At 44.8% G+C, this 23,453-nt stretch overlaps 1 protein-coding gene across 9 annotated transcripts in view; it reads left to right on the top strand.

The window, feature by feature from the left end:
- PLEKHM3 (pleckstrin homology domain containing M3) overlaps positions 1-23,453 on the top strand; it is a 183,252-nt gene that overhangs the window by 93,220 nt on the left and 66,579 nt on the right. For 8 of the 9 annotated variants that reach the window (XM_067026698.1, XM_059051328.2, XM_067026702.1 and 5 more), the window contains exon 6: positions 6,187-6,250. In XM_067026698.1, coding sequence (XP_066882799.1) covers positions 6,187-6,250 — 64 coding nt within the window. Of the gene's footprint in view, positions 1-6,186; positions 6,251-8,590; positions 8,691-23,453 lie in introns of those variants that run through there. The other variant, XM_059051346.2, reaches the window with a different exon arrangement.

Below are 23,453 nucleotides of genomic sequence, written 5' to 3'. Positions count from 1 at the left end.
CACAGATGACTCCACTTGGACACTCCACACCTCTGCCCCGACAGCTGAGCTACCCTTTCTCCCCAAAGGTGACTCCTCTTCATTATTCCCTGTGTTAGTAGATGGAACTGTCGTTTACCTACTGGCCCAGCTGCAAAACCATGAGCAGTGCCAGGCTCCTTCCCGGCCTCCATTTCCTGTTAGCCTTCATGACCTGTGGATTGTTGGAGAAATCTGCCTGTCACGGGCCATTTCTCTCCAACCCCAGGGCAACCGTTTCGATTCTGTTCAGGGCCCCATCCTTTCTCACCTAGTTTATCTCCAGAATTATCCATCTCTTCAGTCTCTTGCCCCTTCTGCTGTCAATGATCTTTTAAAGGCACAAATCTAATGCTGTCCCTTCTCTTGCTTGAGGCACTCATCTCTTTGGGGGTAGGCTCTTCTCTAGGCAGCTAAGCCCTCGCATGTCTGGCTACACTCTAACTTTCTGAGCTCACGCCCTGCACTCCCCGCAACCCCCAGCATGGACACATATACGCATACAGAGCCTGTTCCCTGAAAGATTTATGTTCGTCCTGGACTCTCTGCTCTTACCCATGCCGCACCCTCTACCTGCAATATCCATTCTTGCACTCCTTCAGATGGATTCTGACCCGTCGGTTCTCTGAGGCCTTTCTTGAACAGGTGTCCTGCAGGCTCCCCTCAGCCCTGCACTCCGTGCTAGAGCTGGAGCTGCCTGTTTACTTGTCTGTGTATCTCACTTGTCTGTATGTATTGGAAAAAAAACTGTGTCTTCTCCAAATTTTCTGCCACATACATACCCAGCATCCGCTCATTGCAGTGAAAGCGTGTGCTGACTTCAGCTTCTGATTTTAGATTCTTAGCTGTAGTGACCAGAGAGGTCATAAGACAGGACTTCATCTGCATTAAATTCCTGGGCCATATGGTGACCACAAGTTGTGTTTTCTGACCAAAAAATGCAAATAATCATTCATCCTTTATTGAATACACTAATAGTAAAATTATAAAATTAGTTCTGCCATGGCTCTCAAGGAGGTGCCAAACCTTGCCTCCCAGACGTGAGCGGCTCCCCTAGCAGTGCGTGAAGTGGCTGCAGGTTCATCTCTGGTCCCCTGCAGAGCCCTATCCTCTCCTAGTCAGATCTGCCGGAGGCAGCTTAATGCCACCCAAGCACACCGCAGGCCTCCGGGTTCTCCACAATCCCTTCCACAACTGACCCCTGGGAGGCCCTGCTTGTTCCATCCATTTCCTAAAGAGCTCCTGTCAGACGAGCCAGGTACCAGACCAGCTCCTTGTACACCAGAGCCACAGTGGGGGAAGCCCTGGGCATCACCCAGGTGAGATGTTGCCTTTGCTTTTCAGGGCTTGGCTTTTATGTCATTATTTGCCCTGCACTTCCCCTGTGGACATCAGCCTAAAGAAAATATTCAGAGAAAGACAAACACTTTATGATATCACTTATATGTGGAATCTAAAAAATACAACAAACTAGTGAGTATAACAAAAAAGAAGCAGACTCAGATACAGAGAACAAACTAGTAGTTACCAGCGGTGGAGGGCGGACACGATATAAGGTGGGCGTGGGTGTAGGAGGTATAAGCTAGTAGGTATAAGATAGGCTACAAGGCTGTGTTGTACAACACGGGGAATATAACCAGTATTTTGTAATAAGTGTAAATGGACTGAAACCTTTAAAAAAAATTTTGTAACAAAAAAAGAAAATTAAAGAAAAGATATTCCGAGAATGCCTTGCCAATTCAGTGTGCCTTGACGGCACCAGTAATGAAAAAGAGGAACAAACTGACGGGGTCATCTGGCCCCGCCTTTGAGATCCTTTCCTCCTGTAAGCAGAAGAGCAAGTCCCTACCTCTAAATAACTGCAACAGATATTTTTCTTCTTTTATTTACATTTAAAAGCATCCCTGTAAGAGACACATTAATGCTGCTCAGTCTTCCCTCTCAGGAAATTTATTCTCATATTTGACTTCAATGCTTTCTTGATATAATGTCTATCCTCAGAGAGAAGAAAAGCTGATTGGCATTATCTGTCTTAAAAGTCTGTATTTTTTATGGCCACCACTAAATCTCCTGGACACAACATCTTCTCCAAACACAACAAGCTCAGTTCCTTTATCTTTTCTGCGTATATTACATTTTCCAGTTCTTTGTGTCGTTAGGCTGACCCTCTTGTAAATTATAGTATTAGACACTGAAGAGTGCCAGAGAGGAGACAAGCAGATGCGGTGCTTCTGGAGGGGCTTAGAATCGCTTGCAGAGGGGAAGAAAAAAATACATATGTGACATATATTTACACACAGAAACATTACATACACAGCTCACTTTAGCTGTGTAAATAATGTTTCAGGAGTATTAGAGATTACTGTGTCCAAAGTTGGCCGGTTATTGTGAGAAGAGTAATGAACAGTGTTTGGAGGCAAAGGGGACCCAGCCTAGAGAGGAGAAATTGGAAATTTTCTTTGCTGCTCATCAGTTGTGTTCACTGAACATATCCGTCTCCAGCCCTTCGCACAGCACCTGGCTCATTTTAGGCACTCAGTAGTGTCTGCTGACTGGATAACTAACTGACTGGCTGTAGTACTGTAGTAAAGTGTATACCAGTATGATTCCATTTGTAAATTTGCAATTAATTCTTATATCCTGTATACTCTCAGTCATGGAAGTTTTAGGATTTTAGAGAAGAACTTTAAGTAGCAAACATTAACGATATGCTACCCTGCATTTTTCCCTGCTAGAGTTCATTTCAATCTCCTTCCTTCTAACTCTTTCTCCAGCTGACCTACGTGTGTATAAACCAGTGGAAAAGGCAGGAGCTCATCTTGAAATGATTTTCCAGCCTGCTTGTTTAGCTCAGTCCGTCTGTTTCTCAGCTCTGCTGCCACATTGCCTTTACTTTTCTTAAGGGATTTCATTATGAGGCAGTTGCCTCTGAAAAAGGTTATTGCTCCCATTCAACCACACTTAAACATCCTCTGTCCCCATAGTAGATTATCATACTTTGCTACCCTAGTGACCTCCACTGAAAGACTGCGTCCTAGGTTTGCTTTTCTGCACATGATGTTTGGGTCTCAAGTCATCTTGCAGATACTGATGTATATTTTAAAATCTATAAATGCAATCCCGTATTCTGGATTGGATCCCTGAACAGAAAAAGGACATTAGTGAAACAACCGGTGAAATCTGAATAAGGTCTAATTTACATAATAGCTCATTTCTTAGTTTTGATCAATGCACCATGGTTGTGTAAGGTGTTACCATGAGGGGAAGCCAGGTGAAGGGTATAAGGGCACAAACATTTCACAAAAAGAGGGAATGTTAGGAACTCACGTACACGTGAACATCCTGGTTATTTTCAAAACAATTTTTCAAGCATGAGAAAAATTGCAGACTACTAAAGTGTACTTCAGATAATTCTAGGCTTTGTAAGGTTAAAAAAAAAAGTAAAAACCACCCCTGTTCACACTCAGCCCCGCTTCCGTTCATTTTCCTCCAAGGTCCTCTCCCTCCGTTCCCACAGCTTCAGCTGTCCCCTCTGTGCTGCTGTCAGAAGTGCCCCTGGCTCTTCCACATCTCTCAGCCCCACACCCACAAGGGCCACACCTGCTGCCCTCCACACAAGCACTTGATATTCAGCGCAATTAAATCTCAATGCTTTTCCCCCTCCCCCAGCAGCCTGCCCTGCGTTGGCCAATGACATCACCACCCTGTCTCCCAAGCTAGGACTTCAGAGTCGACTTCAATTCCAAATGTTGTCATTTCTTCCAGAAGTTCTCCTGTGTCTACAAACTCACCCCTTTCGCTTTCGCCTTGCGGTTACCCTGGAAGAGCCCCCGGGGTACGTGGTCAGGACCGTCCCTGCCTGCAGTGTCTCCACCCTCCCGGCTGCCTTCAGGAAGTGGGCATGACCGAACGCGTCAGGGTTACTTTCCTTCTTTCAAGAAGCACCAATGGCTCTATATTGCTACTGGCCTGAACAGTAATAAACACCTACCTGGAAGAGAGATGTATCACATAGCTATATTAGATGGTCAGCTCAAACCCACCTCCCTCCTTCCTCCGCCTGCATCTCCTGGAAAGTAGAAGAAGCACAGGCCTCTGGAGTCAGAAAGCCCTGGACTTGACTCCCAGCTTGTGACCCTGAGCAAATTAGTTTTTGCCTCCGAGCCTCAGTTCCCTCTCACATAAAATGGAGGTTGTACTTACCACGCGGGGTTGTTGTGAGAATTAAGTGATGTACGTTGAGGGCCACACCTGAAGCAGACTTCTCTTATTGTTAATCCTGTAGGGGGTCATGAGGAATAGTCCTCTTGATCGTCTCTGTCATACGTGCGTGTTACTGAAAATGGAAGTTGGGTTATGTCTCATGGTCCCCCCCTGGGACCGCGGTCTACCTTCTGCAATAGGGGGGCTCTTTGTAGGGAAGCTTCATCCCACGTGGAGGGATTGAGCACTTTCCCTACACCCTCCCCAGCTGGGCTGAGACTGTGTGCTGCTACCTGCCACAGGTGTGGCCCCAGACCATTAGAGTTGAAGGGAGCTTACCCTTGGGAACTGAATTTTACTCCCCAGAGTATAAGGGCCATGTCACTCACTGGGTCTGTTCTCACTCTTGTGGATGAAACAGGAATTTTCAGCAGAAATCTTCAGAGCCTATCATATATTTATCAGGAGTGCTCCAAACTAGAATATGCCTGTCCCAGGCCTCCATGGGGGATGAACTTCACCTAATTGGTTCAGTGCCCTTTTTTCAGTGGCCTAGTACAGGAGCTGGCACACAGTTGTGCTTAATCACAATTGGATGGCTAGATAGATGAATGGAAGGATAAAGGACTTAATCTCTAGGATTTGTCCAGTAATGCATACCTAATTGAAAGACTGAATAATGAATTCCCCAACAAGCTACGAGTTAGGCCAGTGGTTCTACACCTTGGCTGCACTAATCACCACAAGAGTTTTTAAGACTGATTTCTGGGTTCTACCCATACTTATGCCCTATTATTTTCAAAAGCTTCCCAAGTGATTCTAATAGATGGCCAAGGTTGGGACCTACCCTGCTAGACCAATCTAAAAATATGTACCCTGTGCATATAACTCTTATTTTCATGTTACCATGTTGTGTTGTAATTGTCAGTTTATGTATCTTTCCCTAGCTTGACTTTATGCTCCTTGATATGCTCTGATATGCTCTGACACTGTGACTGTCTCATTCATAATTGTCTTCCTAGTGCCTGGCACAGTGCTTGGCATATAGCAGATAGTCATAAATGTTAATTGAGTTGGTGGCTTCTTTCATTTTAGGTGGTACTATGCAATTTTCTTGTATCCTGAGACAAAGAGAAAATGCTAGCACCATGAGTTTTGTTTTGTGTATGCGTGTGTGTGTGTGTGTGTGTGTGTGTGTGTGTGTGTGTGTGTGTGGTGTTTTCTAACCATCTACGTTTTGGTACCTGTTTGCTTGTCCCTAATAGATTTGTTTTTCCTGTTCACTCACCGTCATTTATCCAGATGCTATGAATTGACAGTAACCAAAGATATTGGACTTTGTCAGGGAGTCTCAATTTGAAATATTTTGTCCCATTATTCCCATCTGTACCTAGGTTCCAAAACTCATCACTGTGCACGTAAGAGGGTAGCTCACTAGGTGGTGTTTGGCACTGCCATCTCCATTAATGAAAGCCGTAGGAGCCTCTAGGCAAAGACACACAGGTTGCCCCTCCAACTGATTTTTCAACTCTACAATCTATTCATCTAGACATAGACTAATAGAGCTGGAAAGAGATTTAAGACACCAAGTTCAGTCACCTTCATTAACCAACGAAGGATCTGAAGCTAGATGGGTTTTAAGACTTGCCTGAGATGACACAGCTTGTTAGGGACGCAGCTGGTACAAGAAACCTGGCACTCTGGTCCTCAGGTCCAGACCATTGCACTGTGCTCCTAGCACCTTGGACTACATCAGAAATCAAAGATCACACCCTTACTCTGTTCTTGGTATTTGTGTTAGAAAGAAAAGTATCTGGAAAAAGGTATTATTACAGGTTTCTCAGAGGATGTGGGGAGGAAGAGTGTTAGGTGGAAAAGGATTCTTGAATAAGACTTGGAAACGTCTCAGTGAAAGTGTGTTTTGTGGCAGCACCACAATTTATCTGTGTTTCTGTCCGTTTTCAGAATTTTCCCCAGAGAATACCTCCTTCAACAGATCCACCTGTATTCCCTCGCTGATCTGCAGCAGGTAAGCACTTAGAGGGGCCATTTCATTTCTGTTTTCTCCCTGGGAAAATGTTTTCGTTGATTATGGCTTTGGCACTGAATTCTGCCATCATCGGAGTAGTTTTATTCACAAGCCCTATTAATCAATTATTTTCTGTTCAGAATGAGAAAAGAAAACAGTATAAAAAGATATTCTAGGACAATAAGAAATGCTGGCAAGGATATAGAGAAACTGGAGCTCCCATACACTGCTGGGAATGGAAAGTGGTGCGGCCACTTAGCGAAATAGTTTGGCAGTCCCTCAAAAAGTTAAACATAGAGTTACCCTGTGACCCAGCAATTCCACTGCTAGGCATATACCCTAGAGGGTTGAAAACATATGTCCACATAAAAACGTGTACAGGAATGTTCAAAGCAGCATTATTCATAATAGCTAAAGAGTGACAACAGCCCAAATGTTCATCAGCTAATGAATGGATAAGCAAAATGTTGTATATCCACGCAATGGAATAGTATTTGGCCGTAAAAAGGAGTGAAGTACTGATACCTGCTACAGCACAGATGAACCTTAAGAACATCATGTTGAAAGAAGCCAGACAGAAACGAATGCATGTTTTATGATTCTTATTTTATGTGGACTTCTCTCAGGATGTCCAAAATAGGCCAATCCATAGAGACAGAGTAGGTGAGTGGTCGCCAGGGCCTGGGGAGAGCCCGGGGTGAGCAGTGGCTGCTAACGGTGTGCGGTTTCCTTTGGGGCTGGTGAAGATGTTCTGGAATTAGTGGTGATGGTTGCACGACTTTGAAACTATACTAAAAGCAGCCAGTGAATTGTATACTTTAAAAGAGTGAATTTTATGGTATGTGAATTATATCAACAAAAAAAAAGTTGTACAAGGGAAAAAAAGACGTAAAAGGCAATGAATATATTAAACTCTTTGACTTGTGCTCATGTCAAACGGTTGGATGACGTTAAATTTTAGTGAAACACAACAGAGCATGTAAGAGTCAAAACCATCTTTTTATACTTCTATTTGTGTACGTATATCCTTTTAATGACTGACCAGGTTGGCAGCGGGGAAGAAAACCAACATTTTGTCTGTTCAGCCCAAAATTCTGAATATGTTAAGCTTTGGTTAATCATTTAAATCAACAGCTCACTCCCTAAGAAGCTTTCAGACACTACATGAAAGCATTGCTTTCTTTTCCATATATTGTGGATTCTTTCAAGAGTCAGTGACCAAAAAAAAAAAAAAATTGTGACAACTTTCAGAACATCTCAAACTGCTGTGATTCGGTTCTTTTGTTTCTTGCCGTTTTGCCCAGAAGAAATGAGGTCAACTTAATCTGTGTTCAGATCCTTCACTCATTTTTCAAGACTTAAAAAATAAAGCCTTGAAAAGTAATTTAAACTTAAGAGTTCTGTGTTCTCTTTATCCCGCCAGAAGTAGGCAGGTTATTTTAAAAGGTAGAAATAGTTTTAGAGCATTTAGTTGGAGAGGGTGAGAGAATACTAGGGTTTTAATTTCTACTTGTGCATCCAGTTTAAACCTATTTGCACATATCAGCTCCTTCCCCTCCTTCAGTCCTGCTGTCCTTTACTACGTAATCAGGCACCAGTGATCTGCTGGCTGGAGTGGAAAGGGATACAGTTTTAATTATGATGGCCCAGTGGTGTTCAAGGGGAAGAATCGGATACAAGACCCAGTATACATTTATATATTTTTCTAGGACTCTACCTGAGCTTAGTATCTGAGGACCGAGACTCTTACCACTGGAGAAGTGTGTTTAAAGGCACCAGTGACATTTTCTTGTGAAGGTGGTTTAAAATAGAATGGGTGGGCCCCAAAGTGAGTACTTTTTGAGGAAGCCTTTCAAAAATGAGTTTTAATACCAGATGAAGAGAAGGAATCAGTAATTCCATATTCATTTTAGGGTGTCAAAGTAGTGTAGCTATTTGGCATAGTAAAGCCTTCTTTTTTAAAGCTTTCCTATACCCCGCTGTCTTTTTTTTTTTCCCCCATTGTAATAATCAAACCATACATGCCAAGCAGCTTACCTAAATCAGTGGCAGCAGTATTCTTGGTGGGCCATTAGCCTCGGAGCCCCATAAGCAGCTAAATCAGTTTTCAGCCTCCGTAGTAAAGCAATAGAGGCAATCAACAGCTTATCAAACTCCCTGTGGGCGGGGGCAGCCAGAGCTCCCTTCATCCATTTACTCCACAGTTCACTCTAACCTGGTTCTTTGTGCCTGGATTTAAGATCCCCCAACCTATCATATTTAGAGGAAGTTTAATTCAATTATTTTTTTCTGCCTGAGGTGGGTTAAATTGGATTTAGCTTTTGATCTGTCTACATCTAGGCTATCAGTACTGAAGGGCACCTCCGCCTGCCCCATCTTCCCTTGGTTTCACAGTAAATTTCTGGCGTGTTTTCTGGATCTGAACTGTTCTTGCAAATGGGTAAGAAAAGGTAACACAAGAAGGGGGAAAAAAATACGATTGCTTTGTGACAGAGCGTGTCAGGGGTAGCAGGAAACCCAGCCTGACTGACCCAGCTCGGCCTGTACCATTTCAGCCTCTGTCTGGGTTCTACGTCACCCTGTTTCAAGTCAGCTTCAGGAGTTTTAGAGCAAGTTATTTCTCCCATTTGATTCCCATCCTCACTCCCAAAATAAAGGTCTCTATAAAAGCATCTCTTCTGTCATATGAAATAACTATAGAAGAATGAATTTCAGTTTATAACTTTTGCAGGGGAGAGGAAGAAACTCAACCAAGTAACTGAAGAATTAATCTCAAATAATGGCAATATAAATACCTTTCCTAAAGGCCTAGACTCCTTTCTACAGGTTTCTCTCAAGTGAATTTGAGTTTTCCCATTAGCTTTTATTTAAAAAACAAAATGTAGATATCTTCCTCTCCAGAAAGAAAAAAAAAAGGTAAAAATTTAATAAACATGGTAAAAGGGATTTATAACTTAAGTAAATATGCAATAATCTTAAAATAATGTAGTACACAAAACACTAACACCACCCAAATAAAGATGCTGAAAGAATTCTGGTAGCAAAAAAATGTGCAACCTTTTTCTCTCTCTCTGTTTTCATTTTTGTTGTTTTTGGTTTTTTTTTTGCGGGCCTCTCACTGTTGTGGCCTCTCCCATTGCGGAGCACAGGCTCCGGACGCGCAGGCTCAGCGGCCATGGCTCACGGGCCCAGCCGCTCCGCGGCATGTGGGATCTTCCCGGACCGGGGCACGAACCCGTGTCCCCTGCATCGGCAGGCGGATTCTCAACCACTGCGCCACCAGGGAAGCCCTGTTTTCATTTTTATAAGTAACAATCCCAAAAGTTTTAGCAGGTAGACTCAATTCAACAAATTGGCAGAAGATTTCAGACTCCCTTAATGCCTCTGAAATGACATTCAAGACAGTCTTTTCTCCTTTTCTTAGTATTTGAATTCACTGGCCTCTTTGCATGCACTCTCTCTACTTTTGTACACTTGGACCTGGGAAATAAATAGCACTCAGTGACACTGCTTAGCAAAGGGCACTCCCTCTAGTTGTTCTGGGAGCTGTAGTCACCTGCCCACTGGCCAGTCAGTGCTCAGCGTTGCCAGTTGGCAACATTTGTAGCTTATGCCAGTGCGGAGTCCCTAATTGTCCTCTTTTTTTCTTTTTTTTTTTTTCTTTGGCTGCGTTGGGTCTTCGTTGCTGTATGCGGTCTTTCTCTAGTTGCAGCGAGCGGGGGCTACTCTTCATTGCACTGCATGGGCTTCTTATTGCGGTGGCTTCTCTTGTTGCGGAGCACGGGCTCTAGGTGCGTGGGCTTCAGCAGTTGTGGCTCGAGGGCTCAGTGGTTGTGGCTCATGGGCTCTAGAGTGTAGGCTCAGTAGCTGTGGTGTACAGGCTTAGTTGCTCCACGGCATGTGGGATCTTCCCGGACCAGGGCTCAAACCCATGCCCCCTGCATTGGCAGGCGGATTCTTAACCACCGCGCCCCCAGGGAAGCCCCCCGTCGTTTTATTTCACCAGTAAACAAGTTGCTCGCTGGGTTTTCCTAGCACAGGCAAAGGTAGGAGTTGACCCCCACATAGTCAGTACCTAATCAGCAGTGGCATTTTAACATGTAAGACAGAACAAGTATCAATACTTCTTCTGTCCTAGTAGCAGGACCAAGGAAGGGCGAAGAAGATGGGGGCAGAGACTCTCCAAATCCCGGGAGCTGGGTGGGGGGTTGAGGAGGGCACACCCGTGTGAGTTATTCATTTAAGTTTGGAATTTCAAATGAATTTCTGTTCAGCAAAGTAGATATTATTAGAAGAACATTCAACCTATGCTCTTTGAATGTAAATTTGACAGAATATACTGTTTTTTTAAAAGTAAAATCTTATAAGCAAACTTTCAGGAGGCTTGAATGCATGGTGGTGTTTTGAAGTGCTAGAACAATTCCTAAGAAAGGATTTGGCAGGCAGTGGGTAAGCATACGTGAATGAATGGACCAGTGTTGGTGCGTGTTTTTAATGGGTTAATGAGGCTGCTTTTTAAGAGCTTTTTTCCCACTTGGATACTTTGAGAAGGGAAAGTAGAATAGAATTTATGTTTTGTCATTTTCAGTCTACCCAGCATTACCAGAAATGCAAGGGAAGACTTTACAACAGGAATACAATAAAAAGATATGCTCCAGTGGGACAGCAGAAACAATACTATAACCCTCAATGCGTTCGCTTTTTGTATTAGTTCTCCCCTTTCCCTGCTGGGTGTGTGACAAACCTTCTCCTTACTCAGATCCCTTTGGCTCTTTTAACACTGACAAGAACGTCCCACATTTTATCAGCAGAATACATTAGTGTATGTGAGTTAACGTTCAAGAGACCCTGGTTGCTATTAAGGAGCAAATCAGAGCCATGGTTTACTGTGTCATTCCTCGGACCGTGTAAGTGATAGGAGGCTTCTTCTGAAGTTCCTTCTACTTGCTGAAAGGAACGGTCAGACTTGACTTCTAAATTGTGGCTACCTGTGCTCTGGTGACAAAAACCTAAAATGTCTATAAATGACTAACTCTTCTGGTGTTACTCCCCTTTGGGACGTATGTAAGTTAAGCAGTGAATGATTCTATTTGTACCTGATCCGTGAGAAAGGGTACTGGATGATCCCAGGGGTAGGGGCGGTGGGTTAGGGTGGCCCCTCCTCACCCACTCCACTGCTCACCACCTCACCTGCCAACACACACACACCTCTTGTGGGACCATCTCAGGAGCTGGCTTCCCCATTGTTCACCTTCCCTGGGCCCTAACTTTTCAAACTAGCCCCTACCTCCAGGTTAAGGCAATTCGAGTCTAGTTAATATGAAACCCAGGCATACCTCATTTTATTGCACCTTATTGCACTTTGCAGATATTGTGTTTTTCACCTATTGAAGGTTCGTGGCAACCCTGTGTTGTCAGATAATGGTCAGCAGTTTTTAGAAATAAAGTATTTTTTAATTAAGGCATGTACTTTTTTTTTAGACATAATGCTTATACACTTAACAGACTGCAGTATAGTGTAAACAATTTTCATATGTACTGGGAAACCAAAAATTCATATGACTCGCTTTATGGTGATATTTGCTTTATCTCAGTGCTCTGGAGCTGAACCCCCAGTATGTCTGAGGTATGCCTGTATATTACCTGAGAAGAGTAAGTTATTATTTTGGCACAAATTCTTTTGTCTTATTAATAAGTTGAAAGCACAGGATAATCAACTGAGGGGAGATAGATTTCAATAGATAAGTTTTAATTATGAAAAAAATGATGGAAGAGTCTGAAATTTGGAGTACTTACTAAGAGATGTGAAGTAGGAAGGGTGCCAGAGGACAGGACCCATAGCCCTCAAGAGCCTTGAAAAGAGAGGAGTAAATCAGATGCATACTGCTTTTTAGAGGGGCCTAGAACAGTCTGAATTGTTTGTTTTATGCTAAAGCAATGAACATTTATACTAAGCAACTGGGCATGTAAATGTTCAATGAATCAGTGGATGGATGGATAAATACACACGCATACATACACTATCCCGAACTCGTTCGCACTCTCTTCCTTTAAAAGAAAAGCAAACGAAAAAAAAAAAAAAGCAAACGAATTAATTTAACATAAGCCCCTAAACAAAATGATATTAGAAATGCTGCAATTGACATATATACGCTAATATGTATAAAATAGATAACTAATGAGAACCTGCTCTGTAGCACAGGGAACTCTACTTCACTTTGCCGTACAGTAGAAACCAACACAACATTGTACAACAACTGTACCCCAATGAAAAAAAAATTTTTTTAATTTAAAAAAGAGGGAGGGGACGCGGGTTCGTGCCCCGGTCCGGGAAGATCCCACCTGCCGCGGAGCGGCTGGGCCCGTGAGCCGTGGCCGCTGAGCCTGCGCGTCCGGAGCCTGTGCTCCGCAACGGGAGAGGCCACAACAGTGAGAGGCCCGCGTACCGCAAAAAAAAAAATAAATAAATAAATAAAAAAGAGGGAGATGAAAAAACAACAAAAAAAAGAAATGCTACTTTGTAAAATAATGCACAGAATTCTAAAACCAAATAAAATCTCTGCTTTTTACATATTGGAGCAACAGTGGGTTGTTCAATGTTGCAAACTTTCTGAACATTAAACCTTCCTGAACTGCTAGCTGGCTTTTCAGTTAGCTTTTTCTCTAGTCCCCCACACCCATGGGGTTCAGGAATTGTCATCCTCGTGACCTAAACATTTGTCAGAATTGGCTTCTGAAGAAATCATGCAAATTGGTGGCCCTACCATGAAGATTTTCTAGTGTGTTCTAGCTAGCGAGTACAGTCACCAAAAGGGGACGTTTAAGGCACTTCGAGGCCACTTTTAAAAAACATACTTGGCTGAATACTCCTTCGAGGAAGTTTGCGAGTTATGTTACGTGGCTCTGCCCCACCAAGCAAACACAGAATCAGAGAATGTTATTCTCTCTGGGTGCTATTCACAGAGTCAGCAGACAAAGGCTGAGCCTAAGTGGGCACCCAGCACAGCTGCCCTTTCACCGAAGAAGTAACAGGTGATGACCTTTATTCACACGAGGGCTGATGTCTTTGAATCTGCAGCCCCCAGGGACACAGTGCCTCAGTGCCCACAACCCAGTCACTGGTCCCCAGGCCTCAGGAGCCGGAGGAACTTTTGTATTCATAGCCTCTCAGCACCCCTGATCCCCACGCCATTGTCCAGCCTGGCCTTAGCGGTCAGGATAACTAATTAGGAGCATTTGGATTTAACCAGCAGAAAAACAAAGCGTGACAGCTCGCCTCTGTTGCTCCATGGCCAGAGCCTGTGTCCCCTGCAGCCGTCACAGCCTTCAGAAACCCCTGAGCATAATCTAGGATGAGACAGGAATGAGGCCTCCATTAAAACATCACTAAATCTCTGTTAGCAGCTTTCATCAGGGTTGGTGCAGCCAGTGGATGAGTTAGGAAAGAGGACCCTAAGTCATTTGGGGGAACAAAATCATTCCTTTTCAATAAGGGGGGTTTTAAACAGTGAATGTGGGTGTTTCAGGGTGAAGTGAAGGGACCGAAAGTTGCTCTTTGAAGGATTGGCAGGTTGACAGCAGGGCAAGTGGAAAGTCACCGTTGTCAGGAGAGCAGGTGGGAACAGCTCCTGCCTCACGGTGTTTCAGATCCCGGGGGGAGGGGAGAGGGAGAAGTGACAAGTACCAGGACTGGAGCCTGGGTCTTCTGACTCCTTTCCCGAGGCCTTCAGTCCTCGGAGGCCTGCCGATCATGACTGCTGGAGTTTTGGTGATGGGGCCGATTAGCCGAGTGGGTTAATACAGCTGATTAACCAGGTGGTAGCGCAGATTGTTCCTTGTGCCAGCTGGTTAGCCTTTGCCCAGAGAAAACTTTGCCTGCCTGCAGATCCAGGCCCCACACCTGACTACAGCCACACACTCGGCCCACAGACACGGTGAAGGACTGGGGAAGGCGGACGGGGGCTGCGGCAGGAAACGTGGCTAGCCAAGGGCACAGTTCTTGCTCCTGTTGGGAAACCAGGTCAGAAAGATAACCTTGGGTGCCGAATGTTGGATGGAGAGGCTTGTCGTCCAGGTGAGAACGAGCTCAGCAGGTAAGGATTCCAGAAGCCAACCGTGAGCCCCTCGAGTATAAACAGCCTGCTAGTAGATGAAGATGCAGCTACATCCCTGGATGGTGCTCAGTCAGCACTGAGATCATCTTCCTGGAGTCCACTCTCCTGGCCCCCACGTCTACTTTGGCTTCTAACCATCTGGGTTTTGTTGTTGATTTGGAGTTTGTGTTGTTGTCGTTTCCCACGTATTAAAAAGCATTTAATACTGACTAGGTCAGGGCCTGGTTTCAAAGACAGTTTACTTAAAGATAGAAAGTAAGGTTAGTGTCACTCTTACTAAAGGTGGAATTGCACTCTTCCCCCTACCTGACCCCTCAGCCTGCCACCTCACACATAAATATCTTTTGATCCAAGCCCTTTCTTGACCCCTCCCGGTGACTCAAAACTAACCCATCGTGTGATCAGAGAAACAAATGCCTACCATACCTCTGGTTGGTTAGTGGGGCATACTTCTGTGTATTAGTTATCTGGTGCTGTGTAACAAATTACCCCACAACTTAGTAACCTAAAACGAATGTAGACATTTACTGCCTCCCATGGTTTCCGTGGGTCAGGAATTCAGGAGCAGTTTAGTTGGTCAGTGTGGGTGCAGAATCTGTTAGGAGGCTGCAGTCCTGATGTTGGTTGGTCAGGATTGCATCATCTGAAGAAGCCTTGACTGGCTAGAGCGTCTGCTTGCAAGGTGCGTTACTCCCGCAGCTGGCAAGTTGATACTGATTGCTGGTGGGAGGCCTCTGCTCCTCTCCACATGGGCCTTTCCACGAGCTGCTTAATGAGTGTCCTCATGAGATGCTGGCTGGCTTGTGAGTGACCTGGGAGAATGAAAGCCACATGACCTCTCCTTGGAAGTCAGCATCACTTCCACGTTCTGTTCGTTTGAAATAATCACTAAGTCAGGCCCACATTTCTGGGGCGAATTAGACTCTACCTTCTGAAAGGAGGCATGTCAAAGAATGTGTGAACATATTTTAAAACCACCATGTTTTGTAATAGCATCTTGTTTTTGTATACTGTGTTACTACCTTTTTTATACCCACTTTATAGGCCAGAAAACTGAGATTTAGAAAAATTAGCCGGCATACCAAAGCTACACAGCTTCTGCTCAGTGACTGAACCAAGACTGAAGCTGAGGTTTTCTGACTTCTTATCCAGTGTTCTTTCTGCTGTACCCTGAGTGTACGTGTATAAAAAAAAGGCAGCCTCTTGGGTAATGTCATCTCATACTTGCCATTTTTATGGCACAGAGATATAAAGGGGAAAAAATATTTTCAAAAAGCTCAAGAAGAGAAATACATGAAGTCAGTTACAATTCTTAGAGTTATTTCCTATATACAGTGTGAGAAACATAAGGAAGCAAAAACTCCCTTATCATACATGATACAGTCACAGGGAATAGCCTTGGACCCCAAAAAGGTGTTTAGGTACTTTTCTCTCACATTTCTTTTATTGCCCTGGTCAAACTTCCCTCATGCCACCAACAGCCAGCATGAAAGGGGCCCCAGGAGTCCTTCTGATTCTTCCTTTCTATTTGGTTCAATTCAGTAAATGCGTGTTGACTGCCTTCTCTGTACCAGGCCCTATGCAACAGAGGAGGCAAAGGTGAGTAAGTTGCCGTCTCTTCCATCACTGAGCTCACAGTCTAGGGAGGGAGGCACACAAGCATTTTTTTTTTTTAAGTCCGGGGGAGTTGAACTCAGGATAGTCAGGAAACCCATCCAACCCAGTGTGGAAGATTATATTTCACAAAGATATCCACAACAGTATCTCCCATCCCACATTCCCTTCTTACACTGAGACTTTGACATTCTTCCCATTGAAAAGTGGCATCTTTTTTTTCTGGATTTGGGTGGTGGGCCTGTGGCCATGGAAGTGATGCTATGTGACTTCTAAGGCTAGGCCATAAAAAGTGATACAGCTTCAACCTGCTACTCTTTGGGAACGCTCACTCTTGTAAACCAGCCACCATGTTGTAAGGAAGCCCATACTAGCCCGTGCAGAGACCCCACAGAGAGAGGCCACATATAGTCATTCCCGCTGACAGCCATCATCAGCCACCAGACACGTGAGTAAAGATACCGCCAAATGACTCCCCACCTAGCCTTCAAGTGTTTCCAGCAGAGGCTACGATGAGACTGCAGATACCATGGAGGAGAGACAAGCCGTCTCTACTGTGTCCTGTCTGAAATCCTGACCTACAGAATCTGAACATATTGACTGTTTTACACCACTAGGTTTGGGGGTAATTTGTTTTACAGCAATAGTAACTGGAACGCCCAGTAACTTGGCTGTCAGGGAAGGCTTCCTAGTGGCTGCGGTTCTAGATGAAGATGTGAGGCTCTATAGGCATGAGCTAGGCAGAAGGCAATGGGATGAGGACTTCCAGGCCTTGGTAGCTGCAGACCCCCTCAGTGACCTATAACCCATGGTGTTTCTGGGATGGAGGCAAGCAGGAGGAGATTCTCATTGCCGACTTGGACATTTCTGAAGAGTAATTTTCATTACTGATTTTGACAGCTCTGTCCGCATGCTTCCAGATTTTGACAGCTTGTCTCAAAACATTCATGGTATTAGTATGATGGTATCACATCAGTTTCCTCAGAAATGAAGGAGTCTGTGATGTGCCGAAAGCAGCCAAGAGTGTAGAGTTTATAATCTTTTCCATCCCACCTGCACATCTGAAGCATGAGCCCAGTTCTCTATCAAGAGAACTGGCTAGGTGTTTTCTCTATTCATTTATTCATTCAGCAGATGTTTATTAAGCACATACTACATGCCTGGAGCCATGCCAGCCCTGAATTTGAGAGGGCTCGTCTTCTCAGAAAAGGACTAGTGTTTCTTGATGGTTATGGTCAAACCCCTGTATTCTGCCTGGGTGCCAAGAATTAGTAGAGGCTGCCTATAATTCTGCTTCAACCTAGTGACATCCGGTGGGATTTTACTCCTTGTGGTTGGTCTGCAAGGGGCCAGAGGGATTATAAGAAGGCTCTGTCTAGTCAGGTGTTGAGGGCTGATGAGGTTTCTAGCACTTTCAAAAATTCGTTCGCTTGACCATCATTAAAAAGTCTACAGGCTTCCCTGGTGGCGCAGTGGTTGAGAATCCGCCTGCCAATGCAGGGGACGCGGGTTCGTGCCCCAGTCCAGGAGGATCCCACATGCCGCGGAGCAGCTGGGCCCGTGAGCCATGGCCGCTGAGCCTGCGCGTCCGGAGCCTGTGCTCCGCAACGGGAGAGGCCACAGCAGTGAGAGGCCCGTGTACCACAAAAAAAAAAAAAAAAAAAAAAAAGTCTACAGATAACAAATGCTGGAGGGAGTGTGGAGAAAAGAGAAGCCTCCTACACTGTTGGTGGGAATGTAAATTGGTGCAGCCACTATGGAAAACAGTATGGAGGTTCCTCAGAAAACTACAAATAGAATCACCATATGATCCAGCAATCCCACTCCTGAGCATATATCCAGACAAAACTAAAATTTGAAAAGATGCATGCACCCCTATGTTCATAGCAGCACTATTTACAACAGTCAAGACATGTGGAACCTAAAACAGGACACAAGTGAACATAGCTACAAAACAGAAACAGACTCACAGACATAGAGAACAGACTTGTGGTTGCCAAGGGGGAGGGGGGAGGGGTGGGAAGGATCAGGCGTTTGGGGTTAGCAGACACAAGCTGTTATGTATAGAATGGGTAAACAGCGAGGTCCTACTGTAGAGCACAGGGAACTATATTCAATATCCTGTGATAATAATGGAAACGAATATGAAAAAGAGTATATATATATATGTATAACTGAGTCACTTTGCTGTACAGCAGAAATTAACACAACATTGTAAATCAACTATACTTCAATAAAATTTTAAAAAGAGAGAGACAAAGTTCATTCACCTGACGTTCTAGAGATGGAGCCAAGAAGCATGGCAGCCTCACAGGACTGCATCAGCTCGTGTGTCTTAGCGAGAACTGTTGGCTGCATATGTTAGTGGCCTGCAATTCCATCTACATTTGGAGCTTGCTGCTTTTCAGTAATATCACCCCCATCTTTCTGAGGAAAAATTTTCAGGTTGACGGGGGCAGCTCTTCACATTTTTCTCTGTTTTTTATTTTAATTTCTGGCTAAATTCTAGTAAACCATCAACATACTTGCTTCTGGAATTTTAAACAAGATTCAGTCTCATTTGTGACAGCAGGAAAGATCTTTACAGCACAACAAATAAAGAAAAGGTGTAGGGTGCCTCGGTCATTCAAAAAGCTATTGAAGCATTAATAAGCCTGGACTTCCATAGCTGGGGAGCTGGTTTCTGTCACTCAGAAACTCACTCTCTTCCAGAGAGCTAGTCACTCACTTACTCATCCGTAAGAAGAAAGTGATAAATGTCTGTTATGTACCAGACACTTACCAAGCCAAGTGCAGGGACAGGAGAGAAAAGGCACAGCCCCTGCCCTCTGGGAACACCAGCTCTCCAAGATCTGGCCTGGTACACCAGCCTAACCAAGCCATTTCACATTTTAGAGGAGCGAAATATGGCTTCAGAACAGGGTTTTGTTGACGCCGATTCCCGCGAGAGGCCAGGAAAGTGGCACCCGTGCCCGAAGCAGGCCTGAGGTAAGACTTCAGGCCATGATGAGAGGCCGGAGAGAGCATCCCTCTCTGAAGGGGACAGCTGGTACTCAGAACTCCAGAGCTGTCATCCCTTCCCATTTTCCAAGAGAAGCCGGAAATTCGTATTTTTATGTGAAATTTCTCAATGTTTAAACACTCTGCAGGCCAAACAAAACACAGCTACTGGTTTTGACCTCTGCTTTATAAAAGAGAATGCCTGCTTTTGTTCCGTCAAACTAATGAATGCTCAATTATGAGAAGGAATTTGGAGGTTAGTGTTAGATTTTGCTCCTCAAAAGGCTGCAGACCCCATTCCGAACCCTTGAGATGCTAACTGACAGACTTCCACAGGCTGACAGCTGGGCTCTGAAAGTGGACACACACAAGGAAACAGGCAAGCTATTCCAGGTCACTTTGCAAGGTCAGGGCAGTAATGCAAACATTCGGAAGGCTGAAGACAAAGGCCAGGTGGCAGCAAGGAAGCCCTACGTTTCCTCGAGCTCTTGGTTAATAAATCATATTCAAAAGGTATCACCAGCCTCTCCCTCCCTGTCACTGCTTTGTGAGGTGGAAAATTAAATAGAAATCAAAACTAAGACGGCTGTCAGGAGCTTTTAGGAGACCAGCAGGCCAGTGTGAGGCCAAACATGGGATGAAGTTTCTGCTTGGAGCAAAGGTCTCCAAAGGTGTGATGATACCCGACCTTGGGCATTGCAGAGGGGCTGAACGGTGCAGTGGTTATGCACTGGAGCCTTGGAGACCGGCTGCCCACATTCAGACGCTCACCCCAGACTCACTAGGTGACCTTGGGCAAGTCACTTCACTTGGTGCCTCGAGAAGCACTTCATTTCTGAAGTGGAGATAATAATAGGACCTGCCCCAAAATGTGTTTATGAGGCTTAGAGGAGCTAACATGTATGAATGACACTTAGAACTCTGCTTAACACGTAAGGCTTAGGAGATAGGAGCTGTACCAGTGGTACAAGTACTGGTATAGTGTTGCTAGGAGATGTGGACTTTTATAAGTGGCTCCCTGTAGCTTTCTTCAGTGGCACCAAGACTCTGCATCTGTGGACACTAGACTACAGTTGTCACCGCAGAAGTAATGCTGGCTACACCCCAGTTCTGCCTCTCAGATTCTGCAAGGGTGTCTAGACCACAGGATCCTGCTGCAGCAACAGTTGCACAGTCACCATACGGAGCAGCACCTTGATAGGGAAAGCTTCCTCCTGACTCCAGGGTGGTCCTAGACCAGACGTCCCCAGTGACCCCACAGGGGAATTGCACCTGGAGAGCCCCCTACCCCACACCTTCTCACCAGGCAACAAGACCTCCCTAGGGCTCTGCTAGAGCAAGTCAGGTATTACCCTCCCAGCCTCGCCACCTTTGTTAGTCTTGCTGAGAGACCTTCAGAGCTTGAACCACAAGGTAGGTTTTGGCTTCCAAATAAAGGTAGGCACATTCAGCACCTGTCTCTGAAGAATGCATGCCCTTTTGGTCGGCTACACACAGATAGATGTCTTTTCAGTTTTAAAAAAAGCATTCTGTAAGTTTTATAGAACCATGGAATACCTATTTTGTGTGCTAAAAAAAATACTGAGTCCACGCTATTTCTGCAACTATAGAAGGGAGGAGCTTACCAGATTGAAATGTTGGCAGAAACAAAGAGAACCCATGTTCCTTCCCACCTGCAATTATAGTTTTACTAGCTTGTAAAGCACACACAGATTTGCAGTACATTCTTCCCTTGCAGTTGGGGAGAGGCCCTGCTGCGAGTGTAATTGGCTTTCTAGCTTCCTTTAACGTTGAGGTGGAAGGGAGCTGGACTGAAGGGCCTTTACTCTTAGAATTAACTGATGTTGAATTGTGTTAAAATACCACGCATCCCCCTGAATCCATGTGTTCCATTAAGTCTTAGCCAGGAGTGGAAACACAGCTAACCTCTGAAAATATCCCCATCCCTATCACTTCTCATAGCTTATAAAAGCCAAGTTTCTTTTTTAAAAAAAAAACAAAAAAAAACAGCAACAATGCATTTTTAACTTAACCCTCACAGGGATTATTCTCAACCCTGTTAACCAGTGTGGTTAAAGCTATATGGCATCTTTAAATGACAATTTCATACGGTATATCCAACTTTGGACCACTTTCTTCTCTGGCTTTGGCTCCTCTGTTCCCAAGAGGAGAATCACAGGTGCATTTGGATAAAAACTGCCTTTATCACCTCACTTCTTGGGTCCTGAGTTTCCTCATTTGTGATGTGAAAAGGTTGAATTAAGCAATTTTTAAAACCCTTTCCAGCTCTAGGATTCTGGTTCCATGATTATAGAATCATTGAGAAGCGATTAAGTTGTGGAAGCCACTCTACCTGTATCTACTTTCTGGGGTTTCCCAGCCAGTTTGCATAAAGCAGCCAAGCTCTGGGCACAGCCAGGAACCTGGGAGGAGAGCCAGATCTTAGCCCCTTCAGTTCTAAGTGACAAATGCAAGATTTCCATTTGCCAAAGGTCAGCTGGTATTTCAACTTGTCATTAAATAGAAGTTTGAAATGTTTTCACAAATACAGCCTAAAAGACAGCTTACAAAAACAAGTCAAATATTACTGATTTCATATATTCCTTAAACACAAATTGTCTTTGTAATACCTTACAATCCATTGGCAGTTTGAAACAATGCCCAGCACACAGAAGTTGGCCAATAAAAACATGCGGAAGAGAATATGCCATGTAGTGGGTTTGTTACTAAGATGGGAAGCGTCATTCAGGTTATCTGGTGAAAGGTGGGTTGGTTTTCTCGGTGCTAACAGCAGAGATCCCACCGCAGCTCAGACAATAAAAGGATAGAGCAGGGCTTCCCTGGTGGCGCAGTGGGTAAGACTCCATGCTCCCAATGCAAGGGGCCCGGGTTCGATCCCTGTTCAGGGAACTAGATCCCTCATGCATGTGGCAACTAAGAGTTCACATGCTGCAACTGAGGAGCTGGTGAGCCGCAACTAAGGAGCCCACCTGCCGCAACTAAGACCCAGCGCAACCAAATAAATAATTTTTTTTTTTTTTTTTAAGTTGGGGCATTAATAAGGGAAGGTGTAGACCTGATGAGAAAAGGAAATCCAGGGAAGGATACTGTGAATGGATTCTTGGTTGGAGGAGAGGTCAAGGGTGCAGAGAAAGTCTAGGCAATGGTGGGTAATAAAACTGCTGATTGGAGTTTCACCTTTTTCTCCTTTCTCTGCCTACTGCCTGCTGGGGGTAGGGAGGGACTCTTCATCCTACAGGCAGGTAGAAGGGGCTAGAAAGGGCCAGGAGTCTCAGCCTGCGGGCTTCACCCCCAGAGTGGTTAAGGCACAGTCTCCCTGAAGGCCAGGGGCCTGCTCACGCCACTCTCATGTCATAGCACTTAGTCAAGGAGAAAGAGAAAGGAACATTCAGGAAACCTACTACCCAAGGTAACAATAGCAGTCTATCCCTTACCAAGTCACATCCCCTCTCTGGCACTTAAAATCTTTGTAAAATGAGAAGGTTGTACTAAGAATTCGATTAACAATGGCTACTTTTTATTATATGCTCAAGAAATGTTAGTTACTGGTATTATTGAGTGCTTACTTTAGGCCAGATCTTGTTTGAAATCTACGTGGATTATCTCAGTGAATCCTCACAACAGCCCTCTAAGACGGGGCGATTATCGTCCACCTTTTGCCAGTGGGATGAACTTGCCCCCAAATCATCTCGCTAAAGTGGAGGAGCCAGGGGCCAGGCTGTCCTGTTCTGGCACATACTATTTTGCTTTTTCAATTTTGTATGAAATTTTTCCGACTTATCAAAACATAAATAACAACTACTACCCGCTGCCTGATTACTGTTGTAGCTGTAGGTATTTGCTTCGCCAGCGGGCACGCATTCCGAGCTGCTACACCGTACCGTCCGCTTCCAGCACTGACGTTCTCTATTTCTAGAGGCCAACGGGTAGCAAGATCCACCTGGCAGCAAGGCCCAGCCCCACCATTGCTAAAGCCCCACCAGGTCTTTCACTGGGTGGAGGGACGGAATACTATGGCAAAGAGGGGACCAGGACAAGGTGCCCGTGCACCCATCGCTAGCCAGAGGGCCAACACGTGGCATGAATCCAGAGCCCGGGACGCTTGGTGCAGCCAGTGTGATCACAGGAGTCAGGCCCAGCCCCCCACCTGGTTCCCCTACACAGGCCACGGCCCCTCAAATTTTTACAGATCCGTTTTGACCACTGGCATGGTGGTCAGAATATTTCCATTCTGTCCGACCCATTGACCTGCAGTTGTCAAAAACAGCACATTTCTAGCACAAAGAACTGGATAGCCCACGGAATATATTCACTTACAGTCCAAAAAGGAATGCAGGCTAAATACATACGGATTTGTGACGCCATGAATTTGCTTTTTGTGTTTCAAAAGTTTGGAGTTAACACATTCCACATTCATAGCTATGGCTGACCTGTGTCCATGTGTTTCTGTATTT

Source organism: Kogia breviceps, chromosome 2 (assembly GCF_026419965.1).
Source record: "Kogia breviceps isolate mKogBre1 chromosome 2, mKogBre1 haplotype 1, whole genome shotgun sequence".
Classification (NCBI taxonomy): Eukaryota; Metazoa; Chordata; class Mammalia; order Artiodactyla; family Physeteridae; genus Kogia; species Kogia breviceps.
Note: the sequence above shows the minus strand (reverse complement) of the source record. Positions and strands in the feature narration are given on the sequence as shown.